This window comes from Syngnathus acus, chromosome 14 (assembly GCF_901709675.1).
Source record: "Syngnathus acus chromosome 14, fSynAcu1.2, whole genome shotgun sequence".
NCBI lineage: Eukaryota > Metazoa > Chordata > Actinopteri > Syngnathiformes > Syngnathidae > Syngnathus > Syngnathus acus.
Genome location: NC_051099.1, coordinates 3419918 through 3440232, shown reverse-complemented (window position 1 = coordinate 3440232; position 20315 = coordinate 3419918). Strand labels below are relative to the sequence as shown.

The 20315-nt window shown below is 44.0% G+C and overlaps 7 protein-coding genes and 1 non-coding gene across 8 annotated transcripts; 5 read left to right on the top strand and 3 right to left on the bottom strand.

The window, feature by feature from the left end:
* The first annotated feature begins 589 nt into the window (after positions 1-589).
* trnaw-cca lies at positions 590-661 on the top strand. Its single transcript has one exon. It is a non-coding gene; the product is annotated as a tRNA-Trp (tRNA).
* Positions 662-880: 219 nt separating this feature from the next.
* Positions 881-4335, bottom strand: ncf1 (neutrophil cytosolic factor 1). The gene is made up of 11 exons (XM_037270657.1): positions 4190-4335; positions 4038-4118; positions 3894-3969; positions 3078-3243; positions 2747-2799; positions 2534-2656; positions 2193-2300; positions 2001-2118; positions 1810-1917; positions 1554-1729; positions 881-1458 (listed from the first exon to the last, which is right to left on the bottom strand). Exons 1-11 carry the CDS (start codon positions 4259-4261, stop codon positions 1295-1297), a joined length of 1245 nt encoding a protein of 414 aa, XP_037126552.1. The 5' UTR covers positions 4262-4335; the 3' UTR covers positions 881-1294.
* A 505-nt stretch (positions 4336-4840) lies between these two features.
* On the top strand, positions 4841-5371 carry LOC119134169 (histone H4). Its single transcript, XM_037270676.1, has one exon. It carries the CDS (start codon positions 4931-4933, stop codon positions 5240-5242), a length of 312 nt encoding a protein of 103 aa, XP_037126571.1. The 5' UTR covers positions 4841-4930; the 3' UTR covers positions 5243-5371.
* Positions 5372-6846: 1475 nt separating this feature from the next.
* On the top strand, positions 6847-7598 carry LOC119134163 (histone H1-like). Its single transcript, XM_037270670.1, has one exon. It carries the CDS (start codon positions 6875-6877, stop codon positions 7505-7507), a length of 633 nt encoding a protein of 210 aa, XP_037126565.1. The 5' UTR covers positions 6847-6874; the 3' UTR covers positions 7508-7598.
* A 461-nt stretch (positions 7599-8059) lies between these two features.
* LOC119134166 (histone H3-like) lies at positions 8060-8694 on the top strand. Its single transcript, XM_037270672.1, has one exon. It carries the CDS (start codon positions 8138-8140, stop codon positions 8546-8548), a length of 411 nt encoding a protein of 136 aa, XP_037126567.1. The 5' UTR covers positions 8060-8137; the 3' UTR covers positions 8549-8694.
* Positions 8695-9103: 409 nt separating this feature from the next.
* LOC119134167 (histone H2B 8-like) lies at positions 9104-9589 on the top strand. Its single transcript, XM_037270673.1, has one exon. It carries the CDS (start codon positions 9130-9132, stop codon positions 9499-9501), a length of 372 nt encoding a protein of 123 aa, XP_037126568.1. The 5' UTR covers positions 9104-9129; the 3' UTR covers positions 9502-9589.
* A 2344-nt stretch (positions 9590-11933) lies between these two features.
* LOC119134168 (histone H2B 8-like) lies at positions 11934-12466 on the bottom strand. The gene has a single exon (XM_037270674.1). It carries the CDS (start codon positions 12417-12419, stop codon positions 12048-12050), a length of 372 nt encoding a protein of 123 aa, XP_037126569.1. The 5' UTR covers positions 12420-12466; the 3' UTR covers positions 11934-12047.
* Positions 12467-12733: 267 nt separating this feature from the next.
* On the bottom strand, positions 12734-18937 carry LOC119134158 (alpha-1A adrenergic receptor-like). Its single transcript, XM_037270656.1, has 5 exons — positions 18274-18937; positions 16737-16988; positions 16286-16673; positions 14272-14393; positions 12734-14202 (listed from the first exon to the last, which is right to left on the bottom strand). Exons 1-5 carry the CDS (start codon positions 18571-18573, stop codon positions 13903-13905), a joined length of 1362 nt encoding a protein of 453 aa, XP_037126551.1. The 5' UTR covers positions 18574-18937; the 3' UTR covers positions 12734-13902.
* Between the last annotated feature and the right edge of the window lie 1378 nt (positions 18938-20315).

The following is a 20315-nucleotide window of genomic DNA, read 5'->3' as shown; positions in this document are numbered from 1 at the left end:
GACTGTCGTCTCGTGTTTCTGCTGTTTATAGTAGACGCTGTCAATATAAAGTGTATTTAGATTGTAGAAAATATATTAAATAATTGAAACATAATTGTCTGTATTGTGTAGTCTGATCTGCGACACCATAATCATCTGTTGTTTAGTTTCGTACTTTGAAAATATACTGAGCTATGATCCGGTTAGTCTGGCCTTAATTATAAAGATTCACTTTACTGCAGTCAAAAAAGACACGCAACATCGCTGCAGTGGGGAAAAGGAGGGAAAACACGAACACATCCATCGCCATTGCCAATGGAGACCATCTTTAAATGTTACTATTTGGACGACAAACATGACGTGATAAAGACACGCACACAGACACACACGAGTACACGCCGTATAAAAAGGGAGGTAACAAACACTATGCAGATCAAACCTTTTGCAGTTTGGAATGGAACAGTGAGGAGAAACCAGGGCAGCTTAGCTGGCTTGAGAGAATGCATAGCGTGTCATTTAGGGAGAGCGAGGCCTTAGCTAGTCGCTAAAAGCTGTTCGCACGTTTTACACTCTTACTATTTATACAATAATTTACACCTTCCACCGCGTCGACCTCGTGGCGCAACGGTAGCGCGTCTGACTCCAGATCAGAAGGTTGCGTGTTCAAATCACGTCGGGGTCATAACTTTTCTTCCCTCCTACAATCGGACTTTTGTGGAACGATTCTCACACCAAGTTAAAGATTTTCGCCTACATTTGAATGTCCGACAGCCGATTGCAACACAGACTGGAAGCGTCACAGAAAGGCAAAAAGTGAGCGACTTTGCAAGTTAATGTGCACGTTGGAGGTTTAGCTGCAAATTGCCCCCAAATATGCCAAACCTTTTTGTTGAGTAACACCTTTTAAGGAACAATAGCGACTTTATTGACATTATTTTTCAATTGTAAGAAAGTAGAAGAGACAAAAACACCAAAGCTTTTCACAATACTACTGCCACCAGGTCATCTACAAAAGTGTTAACAATATTTATTGAGTCATGACATTATTTGTTGGCACTAGATAATATTTTCGGACCAATTAAATGGAATTGGATAACACACACGGTTGGGAACCACTGTAAGCACTTATTTATTTACAATTATAATAATTTTTTTCATTTAAAAAAAAGTCAAATGGGGCGATTCATCAATAACTTAATCAGCAATTGATTCACCACAACAAAGGGACTATTTAATAAATGAGTACAGGAAGAGAAACTTGTAGGAATGGGAGGGGGTGCAAGGGTGACCCTTGAGGGACACCAAGTGAAGTTCACTAGGTGCTGTTGCTTCTGTTTCCAGAGTTGCGGATGCTGACTTTCTTGCGGGTGTTGTCGGTGCAGCGTTCCAGGATGAGCTCTGGACTCGGTCGAGGCGGGATGACCGGGGCTTCTGGTTTCAGCTCGTTCTCCGAACTGAAGCGCTGCTCGGGAATGTTCCCTGTGGGTCACACGTCAGTCACCTTTTGGTGTGTGTTGTCGTGGGAATGGTGGGGGCATTATTTCCAACAACTAAAAAAAAGAAATATGTCCTACCTTGGTTCTTCCGCTCTCTCAGAGGCGACTTTTCTGGGATCTTGGATTTCCGGGGTAGGGCGGTGGGTTGTCCGCCCTTCTGCTGCAGGTATCGGCGGCTGTTCCTTCGGTAGGCCTCCTGGCTGAGGCGCTGTCGCGATCGCTCGTGAATGCTCTTGACGTTCTTAATGGTGGACCTGGAGAGAATATAAGGCTATTTTTTTTGGAGCCAGCAAATTAAGTTCGCGGGATAAGAACAATTGTTTTTTTAATGGACCTGCGAGGTGGCGGTTTCTGTCCCTGTGGTTGCTCGTGGTTGTAATTGGCCTCTTTTCCTGCTTTCTGCAGGTACATGGAAGGGAAGTGACCAGTCACCCCACCTTTCCTGAGCAAAACAAGAAATATACGCAAACTTAAGTCAAACGATTCAATTATTCTACTTACAAGTGAAGCAGCGACTTTTTGTACCTGACAACCCACCAGCCGTCCAAGAGCTTGTGAATGACCTCAATAGTTTCCCCCCTTTCCAACGAGAGCTCATCCTCCGTTTCTGCCTTGTAGGCTCGGACTGCGATGTGCAACTCTCCTTCGGGGGAAATAATGGTTTAAATAAAGCCACTTGATTAAAAAAAAAAAAACAATTAAAGGACCAAATGTTACCTTCGTAATTTGGCTCCACGTCTTCTGCCTCCTCGGGTCCATCCAAGGGTTCCAGGTAGGTGGCAGGAACCCAACCCCGTTTGGTCTCACACTGGCAGAACCACCAGCCTGTATGGAAAAGCAATGTTGAAGTCCACGAAATATAACTAACCCTACCACACCTAGTAACAAAGTTGATCACTTTTAGCTACCCAGCTAGCTAGCTAACAAGAAAAACACTCCTTTTTAGCTAGCCAGCGAATAACAAATGCATTTTACACTAGCTAGCTAGCCAGCTAGCGTTACATAAAATGATGCCACCATTTTATCATGTTTTTGTTTTGACCTTTCGAGTTTCTCACCATTCTGGTTCTTCTCCACAATTTCCACCAAGTCTCCAGAGTACAGGTTGAGCTCGTGTTTGGACGTCTTGGTGAAATCTGCGATCACTCGGTATGTGTCCAGTATGATGGGCCCAGAAATCTCTAAAAAATTGGGGACAAAACCAGGTAAAGGTACATGTCAAGATATCAGTGACACATAGATAATGACACAACTATAAAAACAAGTCTTACCAGATATGGTGTTGTTAACTTTGGTCTCTAAGAAGATTTCATTTTTTTTGCCTCTGAAAAAAAAAAAACCATTTTTTGTGTATGAGTTAGTCAGTCATATGTCAATGGCAGTGTGACTCATCCGAAACCCACAATTTGACATTTTATTGGGATGACGTAAACAGTGATTCATTCCATTATGATGGAAAATACAGATCACAAGACAAAAATGTATCATGCCTTTCAATTTGTTACTTTCTTACTACTAGGCCAGTTCATTTTGCTAACGGCTAATTAGCTAATTAGTGAGTTAGAATGATTGGAATCTGAATGTTAAATGCAGTCCACTGACGTGTTTGGAGCTGGAGGATTTTCGTCCTCAGGCCGCACTTTGAAGAAGGCGTTGAGGTGCGCGCAGCGCGAGATGTGCGACGGCAGAGCGATCAGCGACAGGCAGTACTCGGTCAACGTGTTCTGCTTGCTTTCTCGTGACCTTTGGCTCTCCACCCACCGTGGTGCTGGAGGGCACAATGGATGGTTAAGTGTTAGTCAAAAAGTCACCTGTGCGGCGAGTGATTAGTTTTTCTGTATTTTGTTTTATTCTGCATTGCTTGAATTATTTTTACAATCAAAAAGGATTTTGCCATTTTATTGGTAAGAATTAAAACAGAAAACGTTTCAAGTCTTTTCGTGCGACCTTAGAGGAAGTGCTGCAATCAACTTGTGTACAAAGTGATGAAAATTGTGGATTTTCTGTGATTTTGGTTGCATTTCCCCTCTTGTGCTGGCTTGCATCAATAAAGACAGCAAGAGGGAAAAAAAAAAGAGAGAAGTCAAATGTTTTGACACACAGGTGCTTCCTTAAATAAAATGCCCGAAGCCTATACGCATTTCTAATTTGAAATAAAGTACCCATGAGCTTCAACATGTCATGAAACATGAAAATTAGAAGCAATAAAGCCACTGATGTTATTATTCAATTTTTAATCTGACTTAATGACCTGTGGTTACGCTGCACATGTTTGGTACATTTTTGTGAAGTTGTCATAGCGATCGCTAGAAGACTGCAAGCCAAAGTGTTTATTATATTAAAATTGCAATCGCAATATTGAAGGACACAAAAAGCCAATTTGATTAATTTTCCAAATCATTCAGCAGTACTTTTTACCTGGAAGCGAAGGAATGATTCGGTCACTCTTCTCTATTTGGCCTGCTTCAATAGGAAACATCTCTTTCAGGGATTTCTGGGGATGAGAAATCGAAAGCATTTCAACCAGCCTTGTTATTCAAAAAACAATAAAAAGATACTTACATGGAATGTGTATATTTCAGGATATTTCCTGAAGATCAATTTCTCTGCAAGGTCACTCCACTTCACCATTAGCATGTACACCTGAAATAAATAAATAAATAAATAAATAAATAAATATGAACTAATGTCGAAAAAAAGCATTGGAGTCTCACATAGTGCTGACTGGGGTAAAAGCGTTTTTCAAAGCCGAGCAGCTTCACGTGTCTTATGTAGATTTCCTCCATGTCGGGACGGATGGAGATCGAATGATTTGAGAGGCTGCTGGAGCCTTGTTATAAGATGTGCGCGTGCTTGTGCGCGCCTCCATTGCGACCGCAACATGTTGCAAACATCAGTTCCTCTTTTGCTTGCATCCTCATTAAAGCTTGCATCCTCATTAAAGATAAATACACACAGAAAGGCCTGAGTCAAGATATCATACTCCGGTATATGCAAAAGAGGAAGAAAGAAACGCACCCAGGCATACTTCCCCTTGTTAGGGCCATACACATACAAATTGGGGGAAGAAAACAATGATGCAAGGGAAAGACAGTTACGCTAAAACAAATACATCTTGCATTAGCAACAATCAGTCCAGCAACAACCAGCAGGCTCGGTTGACTCTGTTTAATCAATGTGGAAAATGATACATTATTTCGTGCGTGTGTAAAACATAAAACATTTTTTTTCATTTGAACTTAAAAAGCGTGAAGTTTTCTAACTTTATGACGGATACTCATTCATTCGTTTGAATGACGTTACAGTAGGAAAAGCGGAGCGGGGGGGGGGGCGAAAAGAGTGACGCGGCTGCAGGGTGATTTCTAACACGTCCGCAGTTGGAGAGTATAGTCAAGTAAGTCTCCTCTGTATCATATCATTCACTTCTAATCGACAGGCGTTACAGTTCGGCAAAAATGAGTGGAAGAGGTAAGGGAGGTAAAGGACTCGGAAAGGGGGGCGCCAAGCGTCACCGTAAGGTTCTTCGAGACAACATCCAAGGAATCACAAAGCCCGCCATTAGGCGCCTTGCTCGCCGCGGCGGTGTGAAGCGTATCTCCGGTTTGATCTACGAAGAAACTCGCGGTGTGCTGAAGGTGTTTCTGGAGAATGTCATCCGTGATGCTGTCACCTACACCGAGCACGCTAAGAGAAAGACCGTGACCGCCATGGATGTAGTGTACGCACTGAAGAGGCAGGGCCGAACATTGTACGGCTTCGGCGGGTAATCTCCACGGTAGCTTCTTGCCAACAAAACGGCTCTTTTAAGAGCCACCCACATGTTCCTTTAAGAGTTGACTTCCGTGCAGTTGTGATTTTGTGCTCTTGCAAGCATCATTAAAACCAAGTAACGTCAATTGTGGATATTGGAAATAAAACACCGCCATACACTAAAAGGAAATTAAAATCCAAGATGGTCACCTAGACAAAGTCAAGGTATTAAAGTACCAAAGCAAAAAAAAAAAAAAAGCATACAAACTGAATTCAGTCAAACTGCAAAAATTCCTTTATCTTTGTACTCAAGATTGTTCAATATCGTATAATTTGGCGTTAGACTTAAAGTTGTAAACACTAATGCAAAATATTTACGGCCACAAAATCCAAAATCGGCCAATTGTTCTGATATTAGAGGCTGAAGCAAGCATAAGCTGTCTGCATAAATTTGGGTGATTAATAGAAGTACTATGTTCTTTACATCTTTTGTTTCAAAGTGTCCCCTTCACATTGAATACAAACATTGAACATTTAATTCTTTATTTAAAATTACAATATCACAGCAAAGACATTCACACACATCAGGTAAAAGGAATAAAGATAAAAAAAGCATTCAAGTAGATTCATTCTTACTGGATTAACTCAATGTTTTCAAATAGGTTGTTAGGGGTAAAATTTTAAGTCATCTATTACTTAAATTTAAAGTATTTGTATTATTAGTTTTCACAAATGTCACCGATCGCCTTCTAATGCACAATCACAGAATGTGCACTGTCGTAAAACCATAACACAAGGCGATATGGAATTTAGCGAAAAAGTGGAACTGAACCCCCCAATGAAACAAATATTGTGGTGGATGCATTGAACTTGTATGACCTGACACAAAAGCAACAAAAAAAAAACATTTTGTCTGAAACTGCATCAGAATGACAAAAGATGATGATGGGATTAGGATTTTAAAATGACCTCACATCGACATGAATAACCTGATCAAATCAAGCCACATAAATGCAAAACTAAGTTCAAGTTATGTGATCAATACACTGTCATGTATTGATTATTTATGCATGAAAACGATTGATAAACACATTCGATCCTCAAGTATGTTGTCGACTCGTAACCGCCCCGGGGTCACCGCGAGAAAGTCTTGTGTTTACCACTGTCCCAATTTTCGGCGAAAAAATAAAAAATAAAACAGCTTGTGAAGCGGAGTTGATTTGAATCCACACTCAGATGTCTCTGCTAATGTGCAAACCTGTATCGCGACGACCACCTCTAAATTTGACACATTTTGAGGACAAAATGTGACGAAAAGTGGTCGAGGACGTCTCCGAATGACGAACAACCGGTAAGGTTTGAAAGCTCTACGAAGAAAACCACACCATTTTCACCGATAAAAGTAAGCTGGGGCTAAAGATGGGGGACTTATCTATTAATCCGAGTAAGAAATATGCTCGTGGATTTGAATTTATCTCGTTATTTTGGGCTTGAAAGTGGAAGAGAAAACACAAAAAGCGCGTCCACATTTCGCTGGAGTGCTAAACTGCGGCTGGATTGAGTCTCTACGGTTCTCATGTGCCTTATAAGTCCCGCCTCCCGCTCGCAGCCCGACAACTTGTTTTCAACAGGACACGAGAGGAAAAATCATGGCAGAAGAAATCCCAGCACCCGCAACTGCCCCCGCCAAGACGGCGAAAACCAAGAAGAAGCCGGCGGCGAAAAAAGCGACCAACGGCGGCACCAGCCTCCCGAAACTGATCGTCCAGCTGATTGCCGAATCCAAGGAGCGCAAAGGCATGTCGGTAACCGCCTTGAAGAAAGCCTTGGCGCGCTTGGACGTGGACGTGGTGAAGCTCAACAAGCGCATCAACACCGCCCTGATCAACCTGGTGTACAAAGAAATCCTGGTTCAAACCAGTGGAATCGGCGCTTCTGGCTCCTTCAAACTTGCCAAGAAGGAACCGACACCCAAGAAGCCCAAAGATGTCAAGAAGAAACCCGCCGCCAGGAAGGCGACCACCACGGCTAGCAAAAAGTCCACACCTGTCAAGAAACGCACTGCTGTAAAGGCTGAGAAAAAAACCAAGAAGGTTGACAAGAAGGTCACACCGAAAAAGGCCAAGAAGTCGGCAAGCAGTCCCAAAAAGGCTGCGAGCAAGCCTAAGCCAAAGGCCAAGGCGAAAAAGGAGACCCCGAAGAAGGGGAAAAAACCAGCTCCCAAGAAATCTCCAGCCAGGAAAGCAGCCAGGAAGCCAGCAGCGAAAAGAGCCAGAAAGTGATCTGGCTCAAGCTGTTCATTACTTTGAAACAACCAAAGGCTCTTTTAAGAGCCACCACCACATCCACTAAAGAGAAATTCCCTTATTTTAGTATATTTTTAACAATTTTAAAATGTAAAGTGTTCAAATATGGTAAGTTGATGAACTGCTGTGCAAGGATTCATTCATGAAGTTGCAGACTTATCTTCCACCACTAGATGGCAGGCGTGTCACACTAACTTTTTATGATACATTTAGTTAGGAAGTGCTTGGTCCGATGTGGCTCTTTGAAAAATTGTGACCCACCCTCCTCCAAGCAGTCTCTCTTTAAAAGCAGTCCAAAAACGGAGTCTATTCGGTCAAATATTTAATATGATGGAATTTGCAAGCAGACCAAATTCCAATTACAAACCAACTCACAAAAAATATGACTGTATAAACTAAGATGTTCGAACAACTCCTTGGGCCTATTTCAAATCTTCCCGCCAACGCTGTCATTGGCTCAATTCAGATCCTGTCGTCCAATCGGTCGTTAGATAACTCCGCCTACACTTTCCATGCGACCAATCAACGTCCTTGTGGTGCTGCCGCTTCAGTATAAAGACTGCAGCTTGGCTGAGCTCAGCTCATTATTTGCGAAACGAACTTGAAATGGCCAGAACCAAGCAGACTGCTCGTAAGTCCACCGGCGGTAAGGCTCCCAGAAAGCAGCTAGCCACCAAGGCGGCTCGTAAGAGCGCCCCGGCTACTGGCGGAGTCAAGAAACCTCATCGCTACAGGCCCGGCACCGTTGCTCTCCGTGAGATTCGCCGCTACCAGAAATCGACCGAGCTTCTCATCCGCAAATTGCCTTTCCAGCGACTGGTCAGGGAGATCGCTCAGGATTTCAAGACCGACCTGCGCTTCCAGAGCTCAGCCGTCATGGCTCTCCAGGAGTCCAGTGAGGCATATCTGGTTGGCCTGTTCGAGGATACCAATTTGTGCGCCATCCACGCCAAGCGCGTTACCATTATGCCCAAAGACATCCAACTTGCCCGTCGCATCCGCGGAGAGCGGGCTTAAGTCTCACCGTCGACTGCACCTCACCAACGGCTCTTTTAAGAGCCACCAACTTGATCTAAACAGTACATTCTCAAACATTATGGCGATCATTGACAATGTGTAATGTGCGAACGCTTGAGGCGTGCAAATGACAATGAAATCCGAAATTGGATGAGAAGTTCCATGTTGATAAAATACCACGATCTGGTAAAAGGATAACCCAAAGGAAAAAAAGTTTAATAAGCCATACATTATTTGGGAAAAAAAAAAAGAAATTGACACGTAAGAAATTGCATTCAATTGCGATTTGAAATGTTTCAGAGAAATATAATTTACAGCGACTTTGGGTTAAAATAGTTTTCTTGTCCACCCTCGCGGTTTTCTCAGTATTGTCGATAGCTACATTTCAAATAAAAAAACCCGCGAGCTCTTCCGCAGCTGATTGGCCAACCATCTCCGCCCACTATTTCAAATGAACGTCACTCCCAACAAGCCAATCGTATAGTAGCAACAGCCCACAAAAGTTTGCATACACGCGAATACAAAACTCCGCATCACGGAGTCCCTTCATCACTCAGCGATTACCTGAACCAAACAGCAAAATGCCAGCAGAGCCAGCAAAAGCCGGTAAGAAGGGCTCCAAGAAAGCCGTCGTCAAGGCTACCAAACCCAAGAAGGGAAGGCGTAAGACCAGGAGGGAGAGCTACTCCATCTACGTGTACAAGGTACTCAAACAGGTCCACCCCGACACCGGAATCTCATCCAAGGCTATGAGCATCATGAACTCCTTCGTCACCGACATCTTCGAGCGCATCGCCGGTGAGGCTTCACGTCTTGCCCTCTACAACAAGCGCTCCACCATCTCCTCCAGGGAGATCCAGACAGCTGTCCGCCTGCTCCTCCCCGGAGAGCTGGCTAAACACGCTGTGTCTGAGGGAACCAAGGCTGTGACCAAGTACACCAGCTCCAAGTAAAGTGCTTGTAATCATCACAAGCTCATCAAACGGCCCTTTTCAGGGCCACCACAAATATCGAATGAGTACAATTTCCTAGATCATCATTAAATTGCCATTATACAGTACCAGTCAAGGTTGTAGACATGCTCAGTTAATGGGGTCTTATGCTTTAGCTTTCAACTGACTAGTTTTACTAACTGCATTTAAATAATACTTTAAGTTCGTTAAGTCCTGGATCACTAAAACAAGCGCGAGTTTCCGTAGTATAGTGGTTGGTACGCATATAGCATACGTCGCGGCGCGAATAGTGGGCGCCCTAGCAGAAACATTTATCGAAATAAATTAAAGTAATGGGAAAAAATTAATATTGCATTTTAAAAATACAACTTAAATTTGTTGGGTTTATTGCCCTTATAAAAAAAACAAAAAAACTGCGACACATGACGGGGGTTGGTTCATACCGGAAGTTCCGCACCACGTGAGCTGACCCTTGCAGGACGGATTTCGGCCAAACTTTCCTGCCACTGCTATTTTGCCGGCCGGTCTTTTAAATTGACCTGAACGGTTCATCCAGGCGGTGAGAAGTCAAGCGTTCTTTGGTGAGTTCGCCTTCGAGTCTTTTGTATTTTGTGCCGCTTGTAGCTACAGACTGTTTAGCTAGCAGTAGCCCTCCCATTGGACAACCGCTGTATTGTTAGCTTTGTTTGTATTACCCCCCCCCCCCCCCCAACAATCTTTACTGTTGAACCAACTAGTTGAGCACTCAGTTTAATAGTTTCAATCAGTGGTTTCTAACGTTTTGCAAGTACCATCTAAATTACCGAACAGTAGTGTAGTAGGCATACATGTTTACTTTTTTTCTCTCTCTCTCTCCTGCTAGTATCACTGATGTGACACGAGATTTGAGTCTCTCTCACACCGGGATACAAATATGGACGGTGCGGATAACTACAAATGGCACGGCACACGCAATCAGAAAGGCCGGGTCCGTTTTCGAGAGTCGCCACAAGTGAAACCCGGGACGTTGACATGAGGCGAAAGCTGTGGATGCTGCGTGGCAGTTACGTTCACATTCTGACATCCCAAAAAGCCAACAACCAGTTTGAGAGTTGCCGGGAGATCGGTTTAGATTTCGACGTGGGCTCGGGCGTCAAGCGAGCCTTGAACTTGGATCTGCTGACCAACGGCGTCCTGATGGCGGTTCACCAGTTTGCCACGGCCATAAATAAAGCCCTGGTGAGATTCTTGTCGGATATCCTGGAGCGCAACTTTAACATTTTCCTCCACAAGAACCTTAGCACAGAGACTCTCGTCAGGAATTCAATCATGAAAAGGAAGGTCCTCCTCACACATCCCGACAAAGAACGATTTGAGTTCCTCAACGGCATTTTGCATCTCCCGGACATTTATGACAAAGCAAAAGAAGTCGAGTCAACAAAGTCCACGTTGACATCCAACGACATGGAAGAGTATCCTTTCTTTAAGATCATCGGCGTGGACTTTTGGACGACAGATGACAAGCTGCCGTTGTCTACCCTGACAGTGGGCGCGTTGCTGGAAATGTTTTTTTTTTGTGGAGATTCCATGCAGCACCACGCCTGACCTGGTCAAGGACATCCTGGAGCACAATTTCAAGTTGGACTTGCAGAGCAGTGACAGTGAAGATGTCGCCGTGTTCCAAAAATGTTCCTCAACGGAGAAATGGTTTGTGAGGAGACCCAACACGCTCCCCAGGGACATGTGGCTCAACGCGACAGTCTTCACACAGACCAAGTTGGAGGACCCCCTCACAGAATGCAATGACTTCCATGCCTGCAAGAAAATCGGACTGGACCTCGACGTGGGCTCCAAATGGCAAGCCAAGAGGAAGTTAAGCCTGCAACAGCTAACGAGGGGTGTCTTAATTGAGGTGCATCGCTACGTGCAGCAAAACCACCTCCGCTACGTGCTTTCCCTCTACCAAATCTTAGACTATAATTTCAATCTGGTCTACCAGAAGCAGCGCATGGTGGAGTTTGCCTGGTCTCTCGCATCGCAGGTGTTAGTCATGGCGAGAAAAAGTCACAGAAGCAACAAATACCTTAACACGGCGTTTGAGCTTCCTTTTCAGTGCACGGCCGAGTCGCCCATATCGCTGTGCAAAGAAGAACCACAGGAAGAGGAAGTTCTCCACCAAATGGACCCGGGCGATAAAGACATTTTGTTTATCCAAAAACTGGAACCGGTTGACATTGAAGTAGAGATCGAATAGTCTTGTCTATTTTTATTGGTGTGAAATAAATTTTACCTGCCATGCCTTCTTCTCAGGAAGCACTTTATGCAGCCATGAACTTCTCAAAGAGGTTTAGTAGTTTTGAAATAATTCCATGTTAAAAATTGCATACCAGAAATTATAGCCAATGCCACCTCAGCAGATTTTTTTTTATTTTAATTTTTCCACACAACCTGCTTGTAGGTAAAAAAAATGTAAATCTAGCAGAACTAGCATGAATGAAGGACTCGTTAGAAGTTTGTGTTGGCCCTGAAAAGGACCGTTGGATGAGCTTGTGATAATTACAAGCAATTTACTTGGAGCTGGTGTACTTGGTCACAGCCTTGGTTCCCTCAGACACAGCGTGTTTAGCCAGCTCTCCGGGGAGGAGCAGGCGGACAGCTGTCTGGATCTCCCTGGAGGAGATGGTGGAGCGCTTGTTGTAGAGCGCCAGACGTGAAGCCTCGCCGGCGATGCGCTCAAAGATGTCGGTGACGAAGGAATTCATGATGCTCATAGCCTTGGATGAGATTCCGGTGTCGGGGTGGACCTGTTTGAGTACCTTGTACACGTAGATGGAGTAGCTCTCCCTCCTGGTCTTACGTCTTCCCTTTTTAGGCTTGCTGGCCTTGATGACGGCTTTCTTGGAGCCCTTCTTACCGGCCTTGGCTGGTTCTGCTGGCATTTTGATAAGTGGTTCAGGTAATGGCTGTGTGGTGTGGAGCTGGGTGAAGTTGACTTTTGTATTCGTCTGTATGCAAATAAATGTGTGCTGTTGCTACTACAGGATTGGCTTGTTGGGAGTGACGTAAGAGTTGTGGTTTTGAAATAGTGGGCGTGGAAGAGCTGTTAGGCAACAAGCTGAGGAAGTCGCCGCGCTTTTATTAAATTTTCAAATATTGCGCGGTTAAATCGAATGCAAATGAAAACTGACAGTTGCGTACCGTTTAAGGAGAAAGGAAAAACATCGGAATAATCTTTATTGGCTATTATTTTAATTATTTATTTATTTTGTTTCCGAGGGGGGGTAAAAATCAACACAAAAAAATTGTGCGAAGTGCAGAGCGTCATTCAAAATTGTAGTGCAGGGAATCAGAAAAGTGCAAATGGCAACGTGAATGATGACTTTTTCTAGTTTTCTGCAGATTTATGATCATTGGGAAATTAAGAAAAAGTGACGTGAATCCTGAGGTGCACTTTATTATAGAGAAGCCATTTTGTTATATTTGGTTATGAGCAACTTGTACTGATATATCTTTTAAATAATTCCCCAATCCCACATATCAAAATGCACCTAGAATCATTCCCATGTGTGTCTTCACATGCCTTGTGACTGCTGGCTGCCGTTCAGGTAAAATCATTTTATGATTATTATTTTAAAACAACAATATTGTTAACCCTTCATTTTAATCAGTGTCCAAAAACAAAAAGCTCTTGAGTAGATGTCGCTGAAAAGAGCCTTTGTGTATTTTTGAGAATATATCAGGCCAATCCTGGACCGTTTGTTCGCCAGTGACTTTGACCCCTACTGCTGTCGCTGGTGGTTCTTCTGCCATGGTCGCGTTCTCGCTTAAGTTCAGAGCAAGCCGTGACTCCGACTCGACTTTTCCACAGTCAGCGAGCAGAAGGCGGGACTTGGCACATGAGACTCAACCAGCCAATGCTGCTCTGCTCTTCCTGCACTCAGGCAGAACATGGACGCACTTTTTGTGTTAAGATACATTTTAGAACACAAGAGAAATCCGGGCCACCATAAATGTGCTTCATTAACTTGAACAGTCCATCCATCCTTATACAGACGCTATCTATAGAGCTTATCCTATCTGACTTTTGGTGAGGAAAAAAAAAAACACTCAAGCACAGGGAGAACATGCAAGGCCTGAGTCGAGTGTCCAATTTCTCCTCAGAACTTTGGCAACCACTCGCCTACAAGAAAAAGTCTACCGGGCATCGAAATCCGCTGCCTTCAGGCCACTCCACCGTGTGCCGGTTAATAAATATGATTACAAGAAAACACAACACGCTGTGTGACGGAAGGTCAATCGAATCAGCTTCGAAGCACCCAAGGTTTCGTACCGAGGGTGTTGTGTTGCTCCGTGATGTTTAACATCCAAAGCAGCCGTCGTTCTGCTCGTTGAAGTCGAAATGCTGCACTTCCTGATCGCTCGTTACTGCTTTTTCACACCCCTGTCTCGTCCACCAGCTTCCGTGACAAGCGGAGAAACCGGGCCCGGCCGCGGCGCCCGTCCGTCCGATCCCGGGAGGAGGTTACGGCCGGCCGTGTTGGAGGACCAAGGTTGCGGTTTGGGGGCGACGCATCGCGGGCTGTGGCTGATGGAGGACAACGTCTGCTGGCTGCCATTCAGGTAGGACGAGTTGTTGGAGCCTTGCTGGCAGCGGTAGTTGTAGTACGCCTGCCAGCCCTGGCGCTTCCGCTTCCACCGGCAGCGGAGGATCCGGATAAAGGCCTGGAATTGCATTGCAGTGCTTCTAATAATTAGTGATTATGCAAAATAGTGGCCAAAGAGGCTTCATACCTGCTTAAACTCACGACTGTAGCAGGGGTAGATGATGGGGTTCAGGCAACTGTTGAAGTAGCCAAGCCAGAAAATCACCTTAAAGAAGGTTTTGGGTGGACGCAGATTTTTGTTAAAAGAGCCTGAAACACACAGATGAATAAAATTTGAGAAGATCTGTGGAGATTTTGGTGTTACATTAAAGGTTGAGAGCCTGACAACACATTTGAGTGAAAAGGTCAACTGCTATGTTAGCTTCTCATGCTAGCAACTCACTGCTAACTGGCTAATTTTGTTTCTTCTTTTTGAGGAGGTAAGTTTTGTACTTTCTGTTTTTGTTCTGCAATGGAAAAATTCATAATTGATATTCCATAGCTGGTTTTAGTGTGTTTTTGGACCTTCAGCAGTTATTAGAATTGGAAAACACAAGAGGTGACTGCTATCTGATTGCCCGAGAACATTGGCCAGAATTGGTATTGAGCTGTTTTATGGTGACCCTCAGGAATCAATGACACATTTGAGTCCATCTGTTCGACAAGAAGGAACATTGAGTGAAGATGTTGACTGTTAGCCAACTGGCTAGCTTCCATATGCTTGGAGCAGATTAGCAATGGAAGATGGTAAAATGGTGCAGGGGAGAGTTCTCGCCACCAGAAGGAGTATTTGCTTCCAACATCATTATCATCCCTGAGAATCTTCTCGTCCAGTTTGGATGTTAGTCCACCAGGTCCAAATCCCTTGGTGACCCCCAGGTGAGGCAGGTGCATGTCGGAGACTTTGGTGGGATTTCCGGGATTTGCCTCGGATGGGTATTTTATTTTTCCTAGATAAGAGATCTCTTGCGAGATGAATTTGTTCTCCTCCGTCATGGACTTGTAAGGCCATCTTGTATCTCCGCCTGCTATCTCTGACTATATATGCCGAACGCAAAAAGCAGCCGCCCGCCACCATAATGAGTGTGGGGCATCATCTTCCCATCATGCATCACTGTCATCCTAACCCAAGTTTGGCAATTTCTTTACTCTCACACAGGATGGTTCTATTTTCGCTTCATTTTGGGGTTCCAGCCTTGTCCTTCATGTCAACATTAGCATTCTTCTCAAGGAAATGCAATGTATGATGCTAACTGTAGCATCAATCTATCCATCCATTTTCATTCAACTTCATTTAGCTCACTCAAAACGTCTTGACTGAAAGCCTGTCTTAAAATATTCCATTAAATGTTGAGCACATCTGAAAATGAGCATCACCGAGATCCACCTCAATAAACTTCAAGTCATAAAATCGGCCATGCCATATGTTTTCGCTTTATGCCGCCATCATTTAAATTGACGTTTTCTTTTAATAGTGGAAACTTTTTTTTGGTCTTCCTTTCTTTTTTTTTTTTCATCCGGAGTGCAGTTTTATTGAGCCCCAAAAGCAGTTCACGACTCAGCAGAAACGAGGCACCGGCAGAGCAACTCAGCACTAAAACCGCAGCAGAGGTCAAAGCGCAGCTATAAAGCAATTTTAAGCGCCCGGCCCATAGATAAATAAATATAAATACGTTATATGATGAATAATGTATTCTGTCCTAAAGTTTTCCGAATGCGAGGGACATTTATAGATTGTGCTAAAGTTTTGGAAAAAATATTTTTAAATAAAAGCATTTTATGTTTAATCTTTGCTACTATATAGCCTATTTTATTGCTTTATTTTTTCATAATCGTTACATTGACTCGACTATCAAATATTCAGTGAGTAATAGAGAAAACCCTGTAAATGTTTTTTTTTTCTTCTAAGATCGTAAGCGTGCGCTGGTGTAAATCTCCGTGTCTGAATTAGTTTTGTTATCACATTGCAGAACTAACTTTGACGGCGGATGTTTACGTAGCGCAGAGCTTCTGGCAGACATGTCACTGATGCTATCTCATGTTTTAGTAGATCATAATCATAAAAAAACAATAGGAGAAGGGGGAATCTTAAATAGAAGCAGATGTTACGCAATGTTACCCCAAACTTCAAATGCAAGTGCTTGAAGATGAGAGCTACGTACTGATAGGAAGGGCCAGGAAGAAGGGCAGCCAGCACAAGATGAACATCCCCACCACCACGCCTAGCGTCTTGGCAGCTTTCTTCTCCCTGGAGAACTTGAGCAGCTTAACGGTCAGCGTGCTGCGTCCGGTGGAGCTTGCTCCGCCGCTTCCGGCCTTGCACAGGTCCTGGATCTGCTGATTGCGGCAGTGGATCCTGAGAGTCAGCTCATTGGAGTCCTGCTGCCGTTCCTTCATCACGCCAGCCTCCAGGTTCTTCGTGGTGCGCTTTGCTACCACGTAGACGCGACAGTACATGGCTAGGATGACGGCCAGCGGGATGTAGAAGGAACCCAGCGAGGAGAAGAGGGCGTAGAAGGGCTCCTCGGTGATCACGCACTCTGTGTCATCCTGCGGGACGGATGGAGTAGATTACTTCCAATGTTGAACGTACAAGAGCTTGGACACACCCACCTGCGATGGCGGCTGCTTCCATCCGAGGAGCGGTCCGATGGAGATGACGATGGCCAGGATCCAAACGCCCAGCATGGCGAGAAGCGCACGCTGCTCCGTCACGATGACCGGGTACTGCAGCGGGTAGCGCACGCCGATGTAACGGTCGATGGAGATAACGCAGAGAGACATGATGGACGCCGTGCAGCACAGGACGTCCACCGCTGCCCAAATGTCACAGAAGATGCGGCCGAAGACCCAGTAGTCCAGAATCTGTGTGTAAAAGCATTTTTGGTTTGGTGCATTGGCCACAAGGGGGCAGTATAATACATAAGCTGAACTAAAGTCGTTTTTTTTGCAGATGATAAAGAATATATGCTGTGAGTATTGTTAAATTTTCTAACTACGTGGTTTTGTTCAAAGATTTTGAAGTACATGTGGAAAGTTAGAAAAGCAAAGAGTCCCCAATTGATATGAAATTGGGTGTACATGTCTATCATATCAAGACGTATGAAAACGGAACAGTGAAATTGATTAAGAAGCCAGCCATGTTGGTTTGAAGCATCATTTTGAGGAATATACCAAGGTTTTATGAATTTCCGCTAGGGAAGTGTCCCAATTGAGCCACAAATTGAGCAGGTTTCCTCGACAGATGGTGGATGTGATAATCACAGAGATATTTTTTTTTGCCTACATTGTCCAATGAGGTTGGTGTTTGACATGAAAGTTTGATGATCGTTTGGAGGCTGGGACATGACAAATAGGGTGCAAGGGCTCATTTTGTCACTGCTGGCAGCTTCGGGTTTTGTGGATGCAGTGGTTTGAAACTGCACTGCGACATAGCAAGAGTGTGGGGGTGCTCGAAGACTTTGGCCTCTATGAAATGAACGGACATAGCAAAACAAACAAACAAAAAATTTAAAGGCAAATCACAGTGTGTAGTTTGTATATTCTTCTTGTGCTCTCCACATTCCAAAAACATGCATGATAACTATGGAAGACCAAAATGGAGAGCAGAAAGTTGAGTAACTCAACAGTACTTCTGATAAGCCAGCAGAGGGCGCAATAAATTCAGGCCCCACTAGTTGATGTCGCGCCTATAAAGGCTGCTGGGGTAATAATCATTTTAAAAGTAGGTGTAATTTGGAGAGAAAAAAATAACAAATAATAACAATTAGAAGTACAATCGTTTCAAAATTAAAAATAGAAATAATAGCAAATAAATAAAATAACTGTTCATTTAAAACAATAAATACAACCAAGCCAGAAGATCACCCATGTACAAAACATTCAGGACTACTTCAATCTCTTTTGCGTTAGGAGGATTTTTTTGTGCAGTACCATTGAAATGACTCATGTAAGTGCATTTTTTGAAGCGTTTAAATATCTGAGCATTAATTTTGATGAACACTTGGGCCTACTACACTTCTGTAATTTTAACCGCTTTTCATAATGGTGTCACTTGGAGAAAGTTTTTTTTTTTTTTAAGTGGTCTAGAAGGTTTGAGAAGTCATAATTTGCAAGTAAGTTGGTTCTTCTGTCGAGTCAGTCGTCTCACCTCGAGCGTGGCGGACACGGGCAGCACGGTGGTGCTGAGCAGCAGGTCGGCAATGGCCAGATTGATGATGAAGTAGTTGGTGGGCGTGCGCAGGTGGCGGTTGCATACCACCGACAAGATGACCAGCAGGTTGCCCACGATGGCGAAAGCGATGAACGAAGCCAGCACCATACCCACCGGCACGGCCCGGCTCAATTCCGGCGGGGCGTGCTTGCTGCGGTTGCCCGTGGCGTTCGAGTCCGCCGGAGGCGCCTGCGAGCCGACTAAAGGCTCCAAGGAGCTGTTCGTCCACAAGCTCATGATGCCCGGCAAAGTCGGACCACCAGGAGCCGAGAAGAAAATAAAAATGTAATCTTGTGGCGGCGAAACCTCTGGGATCCGGTTGTTTTGGGTTATTATCCGTGGAAAGTGAGAATCTGGCGGTCCACCTTCCCCAGGGTGATCGGTCACTCTCCTGGCCGGGCTGCCGGAGCTCCACCTCGGCTACAAAAGTGCTGATTCAGTGGCGGGTCACTATGCCGTCTGTCCTTTTATGGTCCAAGTGTTTTAATGTGGGAAAGTTCCGACGAGAGGAGGAGATAGAAAGGAAGAGAGGAAGAAAAAAAACACCCCCCCGCCTCTCCAACCTGCAGCATCCTTCACTCGAGTGGACATCTCCACCGCGCAGCCTCTCAAGCTGCACTGTGCGTGTGTGTTCAGTCGCATCGTTCGAAATCTTTTGACGCAAACATGCATTGGCGCATAATGAAGTCATAAAAAATGCAGGCCCTCGTTGCAAATTGTTAGTGGTCGTTTGACCTTTCATTTGCACATATTTCAAATTGAACATACTGTAGGAGATGAAGTCGTGAAATAAGATCGAAAGGCAAGCATGGATGTTAAAAAAAAAAAGCTAATTAAGTGGAAAGGTTAAAGCAGTATTTCAAACTGGCACATACATGACATTATCAGACGTGTAATATTTGTTGCATTCGTATAACTGTTTTTTTAACCCCCAAAATTACGTTCATTTTTTACTTTTATAAAACATGTCAAATAAAAAAACAAATCTAAATAGGCTTTGTGTTGTTGTGAATGCAAGAAAAGTATAAAAACAGTTTTGATGTATTCATTTCAAATACTTTTTTTTTTAATTCAATGTTTTACCAGGTAAGCCAATTGAGAACACTTTCTCATTTACAATGGCATTTATTGTAAATAATAAATTTATTATTTACATTTATTGTGCATTAAATTTGTAAAATCTAAGAGATTTTTTGGAACCCGTTTTAATTCTTTTTTAAAAAATGAAGCCATTTATCTCATCACATCATTAGTCCGGTGATTTCTTATAATGGCATATTTCTGCACAGCCTGCACATGTTATGTACCGTTTGGCATTCCTTCACCATCAGGACATTGACGAGTCCTTTTTCCTCCTTTTCTCTAAAGAATGTAGCTGCATTGTTAAATTACAACAGTGGATCAAGGCGGAGGAGGAGGAGGAGGAGGAGACTGATTTAGCGGCTGTGGCTGCAGCAGCCATCCATCCGCCCAGGCAAGCTTAACAACAAAGCTGCTGTCATCATTTGTCAGATAACATAGCGGCTGTAAAGTGGTTTCCTCATCAGGCTTGCCACGCTCCACTGCATTTGTACGCTGGAATTCAAAAAAGCCTCACCTTCATCCCAACCCATTGGAGGAACATGGGAACTTATACACTTGGACCACTGAGAACATTCAAGTTCAGTGTGTAGCTTTCAAATCAATACTAAAAAATGGAGTTCCAATTCTGACCTGTAGGCGGCAGTCTTTTATTACACCCAGCTCTTTGTTTAACTGCTCAGAGCAACACTTGGGGCCAACTCCCATTTTCAAGATGTTCACAGATTGATGGAAGATTTTACTGCTGCTACTTTACCACACACGCAGCAGCATCAACACATTCAAACCCTTCCAAATGCTCACAGGAGTAAATTGTTTTGTATGCAGACACAAAGACTCGGCCGCCATGACAGCTTGGCCGCTCGGCTAATTGTCACCCTGTGGTGGTGTTTACTGTT